Genomic DNA, 15,763 nt, shown 5'->3' with positions numbered 1-15,763 from the left:
CCCGTTGCGGAACGCAGGCTCAGCGGCCATGGCTCACGGGCCCAGCCGCTCCGCGGCATGTGGGATCTTCCCGGACCGGGGCACGAACCTGTGTCCCCTGCATCGGCAGGCGGACTCTCAACCACTGCGCCACCAGGGAAGCCCGACCTCTTGTTTTAAGTGTACTGCTTCCAGTAAATCTATTTGCTTTGTTTTTCTTTTGGTGAAGGTCAGGGATTTAAGGTGATCTGGCTGTGACATCTGTGTGCCATTTAGGGATTAGCTATACTTTCTGGTTTCTGTTTGCAGAATGAAAGGACAGGCCTGACTGATACAGAGCCTGTCTCCTAAACAGTTAGCTGGCTATTCTTTTTGGCAATAGGTGGGTGTCTGTTAGGCCAGGGGTCCCCAACCCATCCATGGCCTGTTAGGAACCAGGCCGCACAGCAGGAGTAGAGTGGCGGGTGAGCAAGCAAAGCCTCATCTGTATTTACAGCTGCTCCCCATCTCTCGCATTACTGCCTGAGCCACCCTCCCCCGCATCTGTGGAAAAAGTGTCTTCCACGAAACTGGTCCCTGGTGCCCAAAGGTTGGGGACTGCTGTGTTAGGCCTTCATTTCTGTATATTTCCACCTTTATAACCAATGTAAATAAGTAGGATTTTCATTGCCAACTTAGTAGTTAGTGACCTGTGTATATTTGATGATATTCTTTAGATAGTGAAAAAGAGTTAAATAGCCTCAGTCCATAAGATAATTTTTTAAAATCTGCTTAAAAAATAACAAACTGTAGCTGTTCTCACATAAAGAGAAAACCTGTAGTTTGAGTTTGCCAACTCCTTGATAAAAGCATTTCTGACATCTAGAATGTACCCAATCTTAAATATGAATACTTTGTTTCTAAATGTAAAAATGAAAATTAAGCTTCTAATCTGAGCCTTGTATGTTTGACTCTCTTCAGCAGATACCTTGTAATGGTTCTGAAATTAGTGGTTCAGAAAAGGCTATGTGTGCCTTTATGAGAATAGAGACACTCTATACCAATTTAACTTTTTCATCTCCATGTGTTGTTCTGGCATAGTTCATTAGTTCGTTTATCCATTAATTAGTTTATATTTTTTTACTTTATAGAAAGAATGTGTTCATATTGCTAGACACAGCTGAAAACTACACTTTAATGTTCCTTCTGATTTCTTTATACAGCAAATTGCACAGAGTTTAAAAGATGAGCAGAGGAAGGTACCACCTTCAGAAGCTTTGTTTTCAGACGTTCAGTTAGAAGAAGCAGAGCCTCCTAATAATCTAACAAAATCTGGTATGTTATGATGTTTTAACTTCCAGCTTTTATTCATTCATTTAATAAACTTTTATTGAGGACTTGTCATGTCTCAGGCAAGAAAAACAGCTTGTGCCTTTGAGGAGCCCACACTTTAGCAGGCGGAGATTGGCAAGCCACAGGCGTAATTCAGGGGTGACAGGATAAAGGTAGCCACAGGGCACTCTTGGACCACGGGAAAAGGGCATCAGAATTGTGAAGGGGGATGAACTTTGAGTGTAGGAAGGCTAATTCAGTGAGAGGTGTGGAATCTGACAGCTGTAGTGTTGATGAGAATGAGAGAGCCAGGTGAAATAAGGTTGTTTTAAGATAGAATCGCATGGAGGACGGCATACAGGAATGGAAGACCATGGTTGCTTTGGGGATGTCAGGTGGTTTGCTGTGTTTGGGTACAGGTTCCTGTAGGAAGGAGCAGGCAAAACAGGCCAGCTTGTGATAGGTGTCAGGTGATAATCTCATGGACTTTGAAATTCTACCTAATTGTACCATCAGATTTGCATTTTTAAAAATGTATTGAGTGCCTAGGACTCGGGTAAAAAAATTGACAGAAGCGTATGGGATAGCTTGGACTAGGGTACCTGTTAGGCAAGGAACAAAATTGTCCAAGAGTCACCCTGGATAACTGATGAGTTATCTAGACAACAGGCTAGATGAGAAGTAGGGCACCCCTTCTCCTCACCCCTCAGCTGTAAGAGTGACACTCAGACTCAGCTCCATGTGGGACTGACTGGGAGTCGGGCGTACTGTAACTCCATGGGCTTTAAAGAGCCCCAGCTGCCCCCAGATCCCCAGGCTTAGTGCATCAGCAGTTTATTCTGAGTCAGCTCTGTAACAGTGGACACCCCAAATCCAGACTGCCCAACAGCCTCAGTATTCCCCATCTGACAAAGCCATTTCATCACGCCTGCCCTATAGGAAGAGAGACCATAGGGAGCTGAAATTTCCTCCTCTGGAATAGAACCCATGCCATGTCCTAATACACATCTTGGTCTAGTTAGCCGCTTGAAGAGTTACTGGAGAGACTAGAGTACATGTCTGTCTTACCAACCCTGGCCTTGTACCTTTCCCCATTAAAGCTTATTCTTTAACTCATGCCTGGCATTACATTACGGTGTTGTTGGTAGAACTGTGGAGACTGGTTAGGATGTTGTTGTGTTCTTCCATCTGAAAGGTAAAGGTGGTTTGAACCAGGGCGTTGATGGGGGGTGGTGGAGAGGAGTGTATAGATGAGGGATATAGTTAGAAGTGTGAATCAGTAGAATTTGGTGACACACTAGATGTGGGGGCTAAGGAAGATTGAGTAAGGTCCATGTGGAACAACCGAGAGATCTGTATTAAATGGATCTAGAGTTATGCTGTCCAATACGGGAGCCATAGAGCATGTGAGATGTGGCTAGTCCGAGTGTGCTGTGTGTAAATACACAACAAATTTCAAAGACTTAGTATGAAATAAAGAATAAAAAGTATCTTATTAGTAATTTTTATATTGATTATACATTAAAATAATGAGATTTTTGATCTATTAGATTAAATAAAATATATTCAAAGTAGTTCCACTAGTTTTACCTTTTTTAATGTGGCATTTTAATGTGTCACACTTATGATTCACGTAAGAGTCCTCTTGGACAGCACTGCTCTAGAGCTATAAAGAGGCAGCTGATTCAGAGGTAAAGATTGAGGACCCTTGATGCTTCGGACTCATATGAAATCAGCCAGGACAGAGAGTAGAGTGACAGTAACAGAAGTCTGGGGAGAGAGTCTTAGGAGCAGATGGAGGGAGGGGGTACGCTGGGCCGACAGGGGAAGGACAGCCAGAGGGGTCAGAGGGTGTGATTAAGCCAGAGGAGGAGGGGTCGGCAGAGTGATTTGAGTAAAGAGGTGAGAAACAGGAAATGGGAGGATATCGTGGTTAGAGGGTGAGATGCTGAGTTTTCATGATTAAGAGGTAGAATAGTTTGGAGTAATAAGAAGGTCTATAGAAAGTAATTCTGAAAGAAAGTCATAAGAAACTGTCTGGAGTAGGGGGTGCAGGGATGGAAGTGAAGGTCTTTGCAGTTGAGATGGGCAAGGATAACCATATGGGTCATCCCTATGGTATTGACGCTGTTCAGAATAGACATGGAATTTGGGATGGGAAGCAAGGCTCTGAGTCTGGTGGCAAGGGGAGCAAAAAAGAAAAGAACGAGTGTAATCACTTCTCCTGCTTCCAGGGTATGTCGGAAGTGAGAAAATGAGATTGCTCTTTAAGTGATGTGATGTTCATGTCATGGGAGTAGTGTCAGGGCAAGTTGGTGGAGGGCCCACGGTGTGAGGAGGCCGACGATGAGTGTCTTCAGAACGCATGGGCCTTGTTCTCTGCGTGGAGAAGCGAGGGCAGCGGCAGGCTTGCAGAGGGAGGGTGGTGGGGGCCCACGGCGGGAGCCGATGCAGAAGCCCTGCTACCGGGTTTGCTCAGCTCTTCAGAAGAGGCAGCCAGTAGGCACCTTACCTGGCGACTTGCTGTGTAAATAAACTCTCCCCAGTCAGCTATTTTAGCTATTAACTCTTCTTCTCAGGAGAGTGAAAAAATGGACAAGTAAGTTGACTTCTGACTTTGGACTACATAAATACATTTATTGCACTAAACTTTAATTTAGGAGTACCTTTTTGGCTCTTTATTGTGAAGGAGGAATCCCGCAGATATCCTAATTCTTAGCAAAACTAAGGATACTTAACCTCCTGAGTATTCCGTGATATAATTTGTCCAGTTTATTCTTTTTCCTTAAGAAATTTTTTTATAACGTAGGTATCTTAGTTTAAAGTAAGCCCTATGGAAGAGCTTTTTAAAATTCTACAAGTATTGCATGCTTTTGGAAAACAACTAAGCTTACAGAACCATGAAGTGAAAGCACCAGCCCTCAACATTGCCCTCTGCCCTTGCCTGCATAAATCCACTCTGCAAGCACCAGTTCTCCTTCTGAGCATATGCAGATCTAGCTCTTTTTAAATTTTTAAAAATTTTGGCCACGCCGCATTGCTTGTGGGGTCTTGGTTCCCCCCACCAGGGATCAAACCTGGGCCCCCTGCAGTGGAAGCACAGAGTCCTAATCACCAGACTGCCGGGGAATTCCCTCTAGCTCTTTTTTTAAAAAAGGAATTCTGTTTTGCTTGGCTTTACTTTTCTTCTTTTATTATTAAAAAAATTTCAAATAAACAGAATGATGCAATGAACCCCTGTGCCCACCACCCAGATTCAATACTTAACATTTTATCGTATTATGTATATATTTTTGCTAATCATTTTAAAGTAAGTTATTGTCATCATTGCCACTTTACCTTTGAGTATTTCAGCACCTCTCCAAAAAAAAAAAAGGCATCTTTCACAGAACCATAAACCATCATTGCACTAAAAAATTTAGTAATGTTTCCTGATGTGCTCTAATACCCAGTCCATATTTCAGTATCCCCTCTTGTCCCAAAGTATGGTCCCAGCTGCACTTTCCTGGCTCGTGTGAACTCTGGTCCCTCCACCAGAGTGATGGTGCATCCGTTACAGACGTGTCTCTGCTCAGGCACCCCCCCACCACGCTCCTCCTCACACTTGCTGGGGCTGCCTTTTGGGTGGGGCGGGTGGGGGGATGGGCACTCAGCTCTGGTCACTTGGGAATTACATACACTAAGTAGTCCTATAAGTGATGGAGTTGAGCACATGGAAGGCAGGCTCTCAGGCAGACCGGCTTCGATGAATCTTCCTGCTTAACATGCTTTGTTTTCTTATCACTCCCCCACCTCCCGCTTGCTTCCACGTGACGGCATCTAGACCTGTCTCCTTTTTATCGGCTGCGTGGTATTCTGCAGTATGTGTATACTGCTCATGTAGTCCATGAAGGTTATCGATCACAGTTCGGAGAGAGCAACTTGGGCTGAGTGTGTGACGCTGGAGTGTACATATGTGTGTAGTCACGTGCGTTCTCAGTGTGTTAAATCTCACCTGTCACTGATTTAGGTTCCCTTTGACATTCTCGATTAAAGGCGAGGCTAGAGAAAATGGATACCTCCAGCCTTTGATAGCTAGTGAGAACTAACAGTTTATAATTGCTATGCAAATAAGACAGACCTCCGTGTGTGAAATGTCTTCTCCTCCATTTGGGATTTTAGGTTCAACCGAATCTCTCAGTCCTAGAGCACAGACCACAATTTCTCCAGCAGATCTTCATGGAATGTGGTATCCTACAGTTCGACGAACGCTCGTCTGTCTCTCCAAATTGTACAGATGTATAGATGTACGTGTGTAAATTCTTATATCTTTACTGTAAATTGCGTGCTCTTTCACTTAAAATATTTGTTTAATTTAAATTTTAAGATCTTGATATAATATATTTTGTTTGGTATTAGATGAGAATAATAAGATTTTTAGATACAGAGATAACTTTAAGATCAGTCTAATTTAGAGATTCTTTTTTTCTTTGCGGTACACGGGCCTCTCACTGTTGTGGCCTCTCCCGTTGCGGAGCACAGGCTCCGGACGCGCAGGCTCAGCGGCCATGGCTCACGGGCCCAGCCGCTCCGCGGCATGTGGGATCTTCCCGGACCAGGGCACGAACCCGTGTCCCCTGCATCGGCAGGTGGACTCTCAACCACTGTGCCACCAGGGAAGCCCCCTAATTTAGAGATTCTTAACCTGAGCATTCTGTAGACCCTCAGAATCCTCTGATGCAGGGGTCCCCAGCCCCCAGGCCATGGACCGGGACTGGTACCGGTCCGTGGCCTGTTAGAAACAGGGCCGCACAGCAGGAGGTGAGCGGGCCAGCAAGTGAAGCTTCATCTGCCGCTCTCCATCGCTCCCATTACTGCCTGAGCCACCAACCCCCGATCCCATCCGTGGAAAAAGTGTCTTCCACGAAACCGGTCCCTGGTGCCAAAAAGGTTGGGGACCGCTGCTCTAATGGGCTTTGGGTAGTCTGTGAACACCTTGAAGTTGTGTGTAAAATTTTGTCTGTATGTTTGTATTTGTGTCTTTCTGAGGAAAAGACCTATAGCTTTTATCGTTTCTTACAGACATCTATGGCTACAAATAACATTTAAAACTACTGATTAATTCATCTGTCTTAGTTTATAGATGAAGAAAAAGAGATGCAGAAAGGTTACGTCCAATGTCACATAGGTATAATATACATTTAGTACTAAATGCAACTACTTTCGTTTTGCACTCAATCTAAATCAGCTTCCTTAACAAGTAGTTGTCGGACTACATGTTTCTAACCCTGGACTAATTTTAATTATTTGCTGAAATTAGCAGTACCCTTTTAGTTTTTTTAGCCCCAACTTATACTGTGCATTTATTTTAGGTAACATTTATTTTAAGAATTCCAGTTCAATGATATGTGTATCAATCCCAGAATGATCAGATTTGTCTACATTTATTTATTGTCACTGTTAAACCCAAAATAGTTTATAAAAATCAGTGATTTTAATTCACTTTTATTTGTTTGTTTGTTTTGTTTTGTTTTTTTGGCCATGCCGCACGGCTTGTGGGATCCTAGTTCCCTGACCAAGGGTTGAACACGGGCCACAGCAGTGAGAGCACGGAGTCCTAACCACTGGACTGCCAGGGAATTCCCTAATTCACTTTTAAAAAATTAATTTGATTGTTACAACTGAAACAGCATATAGAGAGAAGTGATTAAATATAATGGTCATGTAATGAATTGTCCAGATGCCACTGTTTCTTAAGAAGGGTACATGTATATCTCCTCCCACTCTGAGGTGCTTTGTACCTCAGAGTCCTCAGGCCTGAGCAAAGTTGCACAGTTGACTCATTCGTTCATTAGAGTGCTCACGACTTGGTGTCTATTTTAAACTGCATCGTTACTGGAGTTTGTGCTTGGAGATTTTGAAATTCAACCAGAAAGTGCCTTTTGCTCAGTTCTGGGACTTTTAGGGGTGAGGCCAGATCACCTCTGCAGAATTAGATGTCTCAGCCTTCTGCCCAGCTGCTGAGATCTCTTCCAGAGCGGGGTTTGGACATTGGCAATTTTTCTTCCCCAGGTCCCCCCAGGAGGTGTATTGAATGACGGTGTTAGGTTGGGATTCAGAAACTTCCTACAGTGGAGCCAGGATCCCAAGGGAAATAATGCAGAGCCACATTCCACATAGAACCCATTGTCATCACAGACCCTGGTGAAGTCTCTTAGGTGCTTAACAGGAATTTTAGCCAAACAGGAGGTAGGCCCAAGGACGTTACTCTGCCTATTTTTATTTTCTGCCCTAGGCCTGCCCATTACATTTTCACCTAGCTTACATCCAAGTCTTCTCCCTCTCTGTCTTACCAATCAAAGGTGAGGAGAGACAAATGCAATGAAAACCCCATTAAGGCTGAGCAGGAGAAAGAGAGGGCCTCAATCGAAGCTGCGCATATTCGATCTTCCTAGCAAGAGGCAGCCCTCATCTCTTCCTACTATACAGTAGCCTCGTGAGAAACAGAAGTTAGGGAAGCGGTACAAAAGGAGAGTAAAGCGTCACGTATGAGACCAGAGCCCAGAACGGGGCCTAATAATAAAAATTTTACTCCTACCCATCCATCAGTTCCAAGGGAACTGACAGGAGTCCCTTCTGAGACCAACATCCCACACCTCTAGGAAGATGTAGAAATGGCAGAGTTCAGTTAATCATGCTTCACATTCTATTTTGTAACCTGATTTTGTTTTTGCTTAATTGTGTTTTATGAGAATTGCACCACCTCCTGTTTAGCATTCTTTGACTTCATGCACCGTGTTCTGTAATTTAGATTTACTAGTGTTTTATTTGTCAGCCCCTATCATTGAACATCTGAGTTATTTCCAGGTTTCTTTGCTGTTTTAAATAATACTGTGATGAAGAGCCATGTGCATGAATCTTAGAATACAGTACTGATTTCACTGGGGGTACATTTTTGGAAGTGGATTTACTGAGGCTTTTTTTTTTTTCTGGCCATGCTACGTGGCATGCGGGATCTTAGTTCCCTGACCAGGGAGTGGAAGCTCAGAGTCCTAACCACTGGACTGCCGGGGAATTCCTACCGAGGCCTTGTTATAAAGTTGGTTTTATGTATCTAAAAAACAGCCTGTAACATGAGATCATGCTGGAGTGAGGGCTCCATGAGGTCAGAATCACATCTGCCTTGTGAACCTACCTACCACTGTACTTCCAGCATCTAGCACAGAGCTGCATGAAATAGGTGCTCAGGAAATACTGTGGAAGGGTCACATGAGTGTTCTGGGAGATGCAAATTAGGAAACTATGTGCTGGTCTAGAAAGGTTGCATGGGAATAGGAAACTCCAGGAGGAATACTGGTAGTAATAAATTAATCCGTCAGATGAGGGCAAGCAAGCTGTACTCAGAGCCTAGGAGTTTCCTTTTTTCTGTTTTTGAAGTGCTGCAAGGTGATGTTTCTCTTTTATTTCACCAGAGGGCAGTATTCCAAGGATTATCACAAGAAGCCTTGGCGGCCTGCGTTCAGTCGTTACTTGGAGCATCAGAGTCTATCAGCAAAAACAAGGTTTGACAGAGTGTTAGATGAAATCTTATCGCCTATAGTAATATTGTGGGATGCAGCAATAATTTATAGGCACAGAAATTTAAAGCCATTGTGGCAGTAGGATTTAATATGATTTAATTTTGAGGCCCTTGGAGAGAAGCTAGTACTTCACTTTAGTGCTCAATAAAGAACTGCTGCTCTCTGTGAGAGTGCCAGCTTCGCTAAAGTGCCAGAAGTGATACTTAGGTTATAAATTCTATAGGATGAAGGTTTCTTGTTCTAGCCTTAGCAACTGGGAGGTACTGGACTGCTGTTTCCTCGGAATACCGAAACAGTGTTTTCAAGGAAATGTAGCAATTTATAATCAGCCCTGCAGTGACATTTTAAAGAGTTGAATGGCCTCACTTGGAGGGAATCAGCCAGTCAGTTTGGAAGACAGGCAGTTGTGGCCCGTGGGTTATGTGACTAGAAGTAGTTGCCATGATTTTGTAACTTAAAGAGTTTTTAATCGAGAAGAAGGGGTCTGGGGCTGAAGGCTGTTGACGTGTGCTTCTCCCACGGCCCCTGAGACTTTTTTCAGAAGGTATGGTTCGGAGTGCTGCTCTACCTTGCTCTCCACTGAGAATACCTGTTGCCACCTACAGGGAGGAAGCTGTCCGGGGTGTGTCCAGCCAGAATTTCATAGCTGCTGGGAGTTTTCAAACCTGTGAACCTTTCTGGACTTCCAGGTTTATAAACTTGGTTTCTAACTTCAAGACTTTAGATAAATTAAAACCGAAAAACAGAAATCTCCTCACAAAAGAATTTGGGACCATAGAAAAGCTCTATCTTTGTTTGTGACCACCATATGCTCCCATTCATGAAATCGAGAGTTGAAATGAAATTTTGACAGGGGGACTAGAAGAGAATGGAAAGTTAAGTTATAGACAGGCAGGTTGAAGTTTAAAAAGTATTTCCAAGTCTGAGCTCTCACATTTTTTTATGGTATGGGAGGTAGAATTAGGAAACGCTTGTCTAATATTAGGGAAATGGTTAAGTAAATTGTGGTATATTCCATATAGTGGAATATTACACAGACATTAAATTAAAAAAAAAGAAATAATAAAATTTAACTTAAGTATGTTAAGGCAAAAAGCACAGGATACAAATCAGATATACACTATGACTTTATGTAATGAACATACGTGTTAAAAAAAAGTAACGGTGAAAGCTTTTGGGTGACTATAGATGATTTTTTCTTTCTTTTCCTTACACTTCCTTTACTTTCCACATTTTTTACAGTGAGTATGTATTTCTTAGATTATCAGAGGAAAAAAATCACCTAATTGAAAAAAAAAGTTCATATACTTATGTCCTCTTGTACCACTGTCCTCTTTTTAAAGGGGAGAGTGAAAAGCCTTTTGATTATTCAGTCTTTTGCCCTCATTGCCTGTAAGGCTATTCTCTTTTATTAACTCAGTTTCCTTCATATTATAAGGTGCTTAAGTATGTGTGAGGAAGCCCTCAATTTGGTAAGAATTAGCTAATTTATTTTCATGACTGAGTTTATGCTTTTTGCCTTTCAACTTTTAAAAAAGTGATCAATGAAAATGGCTTAATGTCTTAGAGAATTTCTTAGGGCAAGAAATTCTTCTTACATACTTAAATTGAGTACCTAGTATATCAGTAAACGAACACAAAGCTGGATCACAACAGCTTCAGTAAATTCAATCTATATTATACCATTTTCTCCGTTGGAGCTGTTAGTTCTTTTGAAAATAGAGCAAGCATTCAAAATGTGTAGCATTTCCTACTTACCTAATGTTCTGTGTCCCAGAGTACAAAGTGAGTTTCCATCAAATAAATCGTACTTATATGTTGATTCTGTGTTTATTTAGGAGGGAGGGAGGCAGGGAGAGAGAACAGAGAAGAGTCACTTTAATCACCTCTTTAAAGTTTATACAGGCACACCTCATCTCATTGTGTTTCGCTTCATTGCACTTCACAGATACTGTGGGGTTTTGTTTTTGTTCTTTACAAATTGAAGGTTTGTGGCAACCCTGCATTGCACAAGTCTTTTGGCACCATTTTTCCAACAGCATATGCTTATTTAGTGTGTCTGTATCACATTTAGTTAAGTCTCTCAATATTTCAGATTTCATTATTATATCATGGTGATCTGTGATCTTCGATGTTACTATTGCAAAAAGGTTACGACTTGTTGAAGGCTCAGACGATAGTTCTTTAAAAATACTTTATCGCTAAAGATGGCTAGTATTTTTAGCAATAAAGTATTTTAAAATCAAGTTATGTACATTGTTTATTTAGACAATGCTATTGCACACATAATAGACTACAGTATGGTGTAAATGTAACTTTTTTTTTTTTTTTTAAATAAATTTATTTTTGGCTGCATTGGGTGTTCATTGCTGCACGTGGTCTTTCTCTAGTTGTGGTGAGCAGGGGCTACTGTTAGTTGTGGGGTATGGGCTTCTCATTGCAGTGGCTTCTCTTGTTGCAGAGCACGGGCTGTAGGCACACGGGCTCAGGAGTTGTGGCTCATGGGCTCTAGAGCGCAGGCTCAGTAGTTGTGGTGCACGGGCTTAGTTGCTCCGCAGCATGTGGGATCTTCCCGGGCCAGGGCTCGAACCCGTGTCCCTTGCATTGGCAGGTGGATTCTTAACCACTGCGCCGCCAGGGAAGCCCTAAATGTAACTTTTATATGCACTGGGAAACCAAAAAAATTCATGTGACTAGCTTTGTTGTGATAATTACTTTATTGCAGTGGTCTGGAGGCAAACCCGTAATGTCTCTGAGGTATGCCTGTATTGCTTACTGAAGGACAACGTTATTCTTTTCCTAATGCAGTATAATTTCATAAAAAAAAAATATTTTCAAAGTAAGATTGCGTCTTGAGTAGCAGCAAGAAGGAGCAAACATAGCCTAGCTCTTCTTAATATACAGACTTTTCTGAAATGAGGGCCATGATTATTCGCTATTTTGGGACTGGGTCGGAGCTTGAGAACTAAGCTTGATTCACAAGTCTCTTGTGGATGAGTCCTGAGAGGGTAGAAGGAAATGCAGGGCCTCTCAGGGGTGTAGGTAGTCAGTGCTCTGTTGCTGGCCGGATAATCCAAAATGGTAACCCCAAATCACTTTGCATTTGGAGGCTCCTTTTGTACTTCTATATAAATATGAGTACTTCTGATACTCTGTGTATTGAAACCACTCTGACCAAACAGTGAAAGCCAGGTTCCTGAGAGAAACTAGGAAGCCCTGGGAGATCAGAGTCGTGCTCATACTTGGAGCTTTTAATTCCTGCTCTGTGCTGATATTGGACCACGTGGTTTCTTCTATTTCTGCACCAGGTTAGAGTAGATTTGCCTTCTCTTTCTAAATGCGTTGTTTTACAACCTTTTTGTCTGATTTACTTCCTTGGGTTTACTAAGTAGAACAGGTGATAGAGTTAGTAAGAGTTTGAAGCAAGATTTTCCCAGATAATTCCAACATAGAAATAATGGGAAGAGTTCATCGCACAGCAAAGGAGTATTGGTACCATATAGTTAGGCTAAGGGCCATAGACCTAGATAGATGAATGTTGATTAATAACATGCGTTTTATGTGCGCCTATTTTTATTTCATCTGTGATGATATCCATTTTTCTGTCTTTCAATTTAGACTCAGATTGATGGACAGCTTTTCTTAATAAAGCACCTTTTGATTCTCCGTGAACAGATCGCTCCATTTCACACTGAATTCACCATTAAGGAAATTTCCCTGGACCTCAAGAAAACTAGAGGTACTCCATTGTCCTGGCTGACACAGTTGGGCATGCTGGACCTGATGTGTCAGCACAGGTTATAGGTTTGTCGTATGTTCATCTGCAATTCGCGTGCATGCTCTGCTTGCTAGGCGTGTTGCCCGCCAGCATCCTAGCTACATCTAACTCGCTGGATCTTCCTTATGGAGAGAACTATATCTGGGCATCTCAGCTTGCAAAAGAGGATTACCTCTCTTAGACTCTGCCACATATTACCATAACCAGTTAAAAAGTGAAAAATCCCTATAATAACTACCTAAGAGTGTCAGCTAATTGGAGTGATTTTAAACATTGCGTTGGGTTTGTTAGTTCATAGAAACTGAGACAGCCAGCTGGGTAAAATAGGAAGAGTACTTATCTAAGAGTCTGAGTCAGGTTCTGTGCCTGGCCCATCATTTCCTGGCTCTTGTGATCTTAAATGTGTGTTTTAGCTTCCCTACCCTGTGTAAAACAAGCAGAATCCGCTTGTCGTGATGCTCTCACCAGAGTTATCAAGACCATTAAGAGTGAGAATAAATGAAAATACATATTAAAGTGCTTTTGTAAGCTTAAGGTGCTTAAATAAACTCAAGTTGTATTATTATTAAATCAGCTGGTTGTTAAGTAATCATGTAGATAGGGTCTTTGAGTTGGTAATAGACATGGAATCATCTTGGGAAAGGTGATTCATCCATCCTGATGGTTTGTTTCTGACTGAATTAACAAGTAATGATTTCTAAAAGATCAAAGTAGTTATTTTCTAAGATGTTGATCTTAAACAGTTAAGGATATACCATAAATATCCATCTCCTTTAATTACTTACAAATTTATCTAAACTTTATCTTAACCATTTGCAAGAGAATTAAGCTCTAACACCTTAAGCCGTCTGTTTATGGAATGAATGAATTTCTCGCTTATGTATTGGGGGAATTGAGAAAATTCATAGCCATTCAAATTACTTTCTGTATTCTGTGGTTTAGAGGAACTCCACATAGTAGGATTTCCAAGAGGAGCAGGTTCTTACTTTCCTAATGACTGTGTTTATAAAATAGCGGACTTGATTTAACTCACCTGAGAGCCAAGTCGTCTCATCATGAGTCATATTAAAACAGCTTATTCTTTTTCTCTTCCTAATGCACTCTCCTTTTCACCACAGGGAATTACCTTTTGGTTCTGGTGACATTTATTTATTTATTTTTGGCTGCATTGGGTCTTCGTTGCTGCGCACGGGCTTCCTCCAGTTGTGGCGAGCGGGGGCTACTCTTTGTTGTGGTGCGCAGCCTTCTCACTGCGGTGGCTTCTCTCGTTGCGGAGCATGGGCTCTAGGCACATGGGCTTCAGTAGGTGTGGCTGGCAGGCTCTAGAGCGCAGGCTCAGTAGTTGTGGCTCACGGGCTCTAGAGCGCAGGCTCAGTAGTTGTGGCGCACGGCCTTAGTTGCTCCGCGGCATGTGGGATCTTCCTGGACCAGGGCTCGAGCCCGTGTCCCCTGCATTGGCAGGCAGATTCCCAACCACTGCGCCACCAGGGAAGCCCTCTGCTAGTATTTAGATAGTAAGCCTGTATGTTATTCATATACTTTGTAATTTTGTTTTTAAACAGCAGCCAGATTTTCTGGCTTTTGCCCTTATAGAATGCATAATTTTTTTAGTTTATTCTCATCGGAGGCTGCCATCACGCAACCATTCTGGTTGATTTCCTGCTTTCCATTCAGTGTGAGGTGTGGAAATAGTGCCTTAACCTTGAGGAATGCCAGGCGCTGATAGTCCTCACTTTATTTAAGTAATGGGACGAAGCAGGGCTGATCTATTTTCTTTCGTATTTTTTCTAATTCATAATTTGTTGCTGCTTCGTTCTACTACAGATCCACTGAGGTGTGAGAAAATGAAATACTCTAAAATTTTGGCAAATTTTGGTATAAAGTATGTTTTCCCTAAAACCTTATGAGGGTTATGTAATCCTGCCATATGATCACCTACAATTGTTCAGGTTTCTTGCAGAAAAGACAGCAGAAACAAAGAGTCATTTACTAAAGCTTTACTCTGAATCTGATAGAGAGGTGTGTTTTTTGTGTTTTGTTTTCCCAGTAAGATCAGGATCAAGGCAGGGAGTACAGTCTGGTGTGTTCTTGTAAAACCAGGGTTGGAAGCATTTCATGCTTTGCTTTCTCCAGCCTGCCAAGGCAAAGCAAAGAAATGATCTTTTCTGACTATCACTTAATAATACTTGCTATCTTTACTTTTAAGCCTCTAACCTCTCATGACTAACGTTATACCTTATTGCATTTGAACATCAATGAGACCTGTTTGTACTTTGCATAGACTCTAATTAGTCTGGAGGTTAAGGGGTAAATATGTCCTTTTGGTGTCTTTCTTCTGGCTGACACATTAGTTTATTCTCTGCTTCAAATGAATAAATTTCTGTGCCAGCCAGATCTTAAACAAAGGAAGCTGGGTAAGTATATGAATTTTTCTTAAAAAACCTATTTAGCATCATAAAAGTAAAGCAGTGAAATTTTAAGGTATTGATTGCCATTTATCCTTTTTCTTTTTTTCTATAAATGAATAATTGTGATTAATAGTCATTTTGCAATTCTGAGTTCTAGAAGATAATTGTGTGTGAGTGCTGTAGCCACTGTTGGCACTAACCTTATCCACTCGTGGAGGTGACTTGGTGGACATGAAACCCCTCTTGCTCTGTGGTAATAGAGAACTAGTGTATGTTTACACACTGAAATAGGAACTTGGCTTCTTGTTGAAACTGTTTATTGAGTAATTATGAGTAATTTTGTTTCACAGATGCGGCATTTAAAATCCTGAATCCTATGACTGTTCCAAGATTTTTTAGGCTGAACAGCAACAATGCCTTGATAGAGTTCTTGTTGGAGGTGAGGAGGAGTCTGTTTTCTTGGTGGTGGGAGATAAACGATATTCTTTACATGTCTGGTAATTTCTAGGCACATAAAAACAGGAGGAAACTGTCATCTTCTCTTTAAGGGTACTCCTGAGATAAGAGAACATTATCTTGACTCTAAAAAAGATGTAGACCGTCATCTGAAATCGGCCTGTGAGCAGTTTATTCAGCAACAGACCAAGCTGTTCGTAGAGCAGCTGGAGGAGTTCCTGACAAAGGTATAGACCTTGGTGCATATTGGGTAATTGTGAATTCTTCCCTAG

At 41.8% G+C, this 15,763-nt stretch overlaps 1 protein-coding gene across 1 annotated transcript in view; it reads left to right on the top strand.

The window, feature by feature from the left end:
- Positions 1-15,763, top strand: part of COG3 (component of oligomeric golgi complex 3) — a 53,375-nt gene that overhangs the window by 24,203 nt on the left and 13,409 nt on the right. Inside the window, exons 14-19 of the mRNA XM_032610735.1 lie at positions 1,182-1,293; positions 5,452-5,576; positions 8,742-8,831; positions 12,468-12,588; positions 15,386-15,474; positions 15,584-15,718. Coding sequence (XP_032466626.1) covers positions 1,182-1,293; positions 5,452-5,576; positions 8,742-8,831; positions 12,468-12,588; positions 15,386-15,474; positions 15,584-15,718 — 672 coding nt within the window. The remainder of the gene's footprint in view (positions 1-1,181; positions 1,294-5,451; positions 5,577-8,741; positions 8,832-12,467; positions 12,589-15,385; positions 15,475-15,583; positions 15,719-15,763) is intronic.

Source organism: Phocoena sinus, chromosome 18 (assembly GCF_008692025.1).
Source record: "Phocoena sinus isolate mPhoSin1 chromosome 18, mPhoSin1.pri, whole genome shotgun sequence".
NCBI lineage: Eukaryota > Metazoa > Chordata > Mammalia > Artiodactyla > Phocoenidae > Phocoena > Phocoena sinus.
The sequence above is the reverse complement of the archived record's forward strand: the minus strand, read 5'-3'. Positions and strand labels throughout refer to the sequence as shown.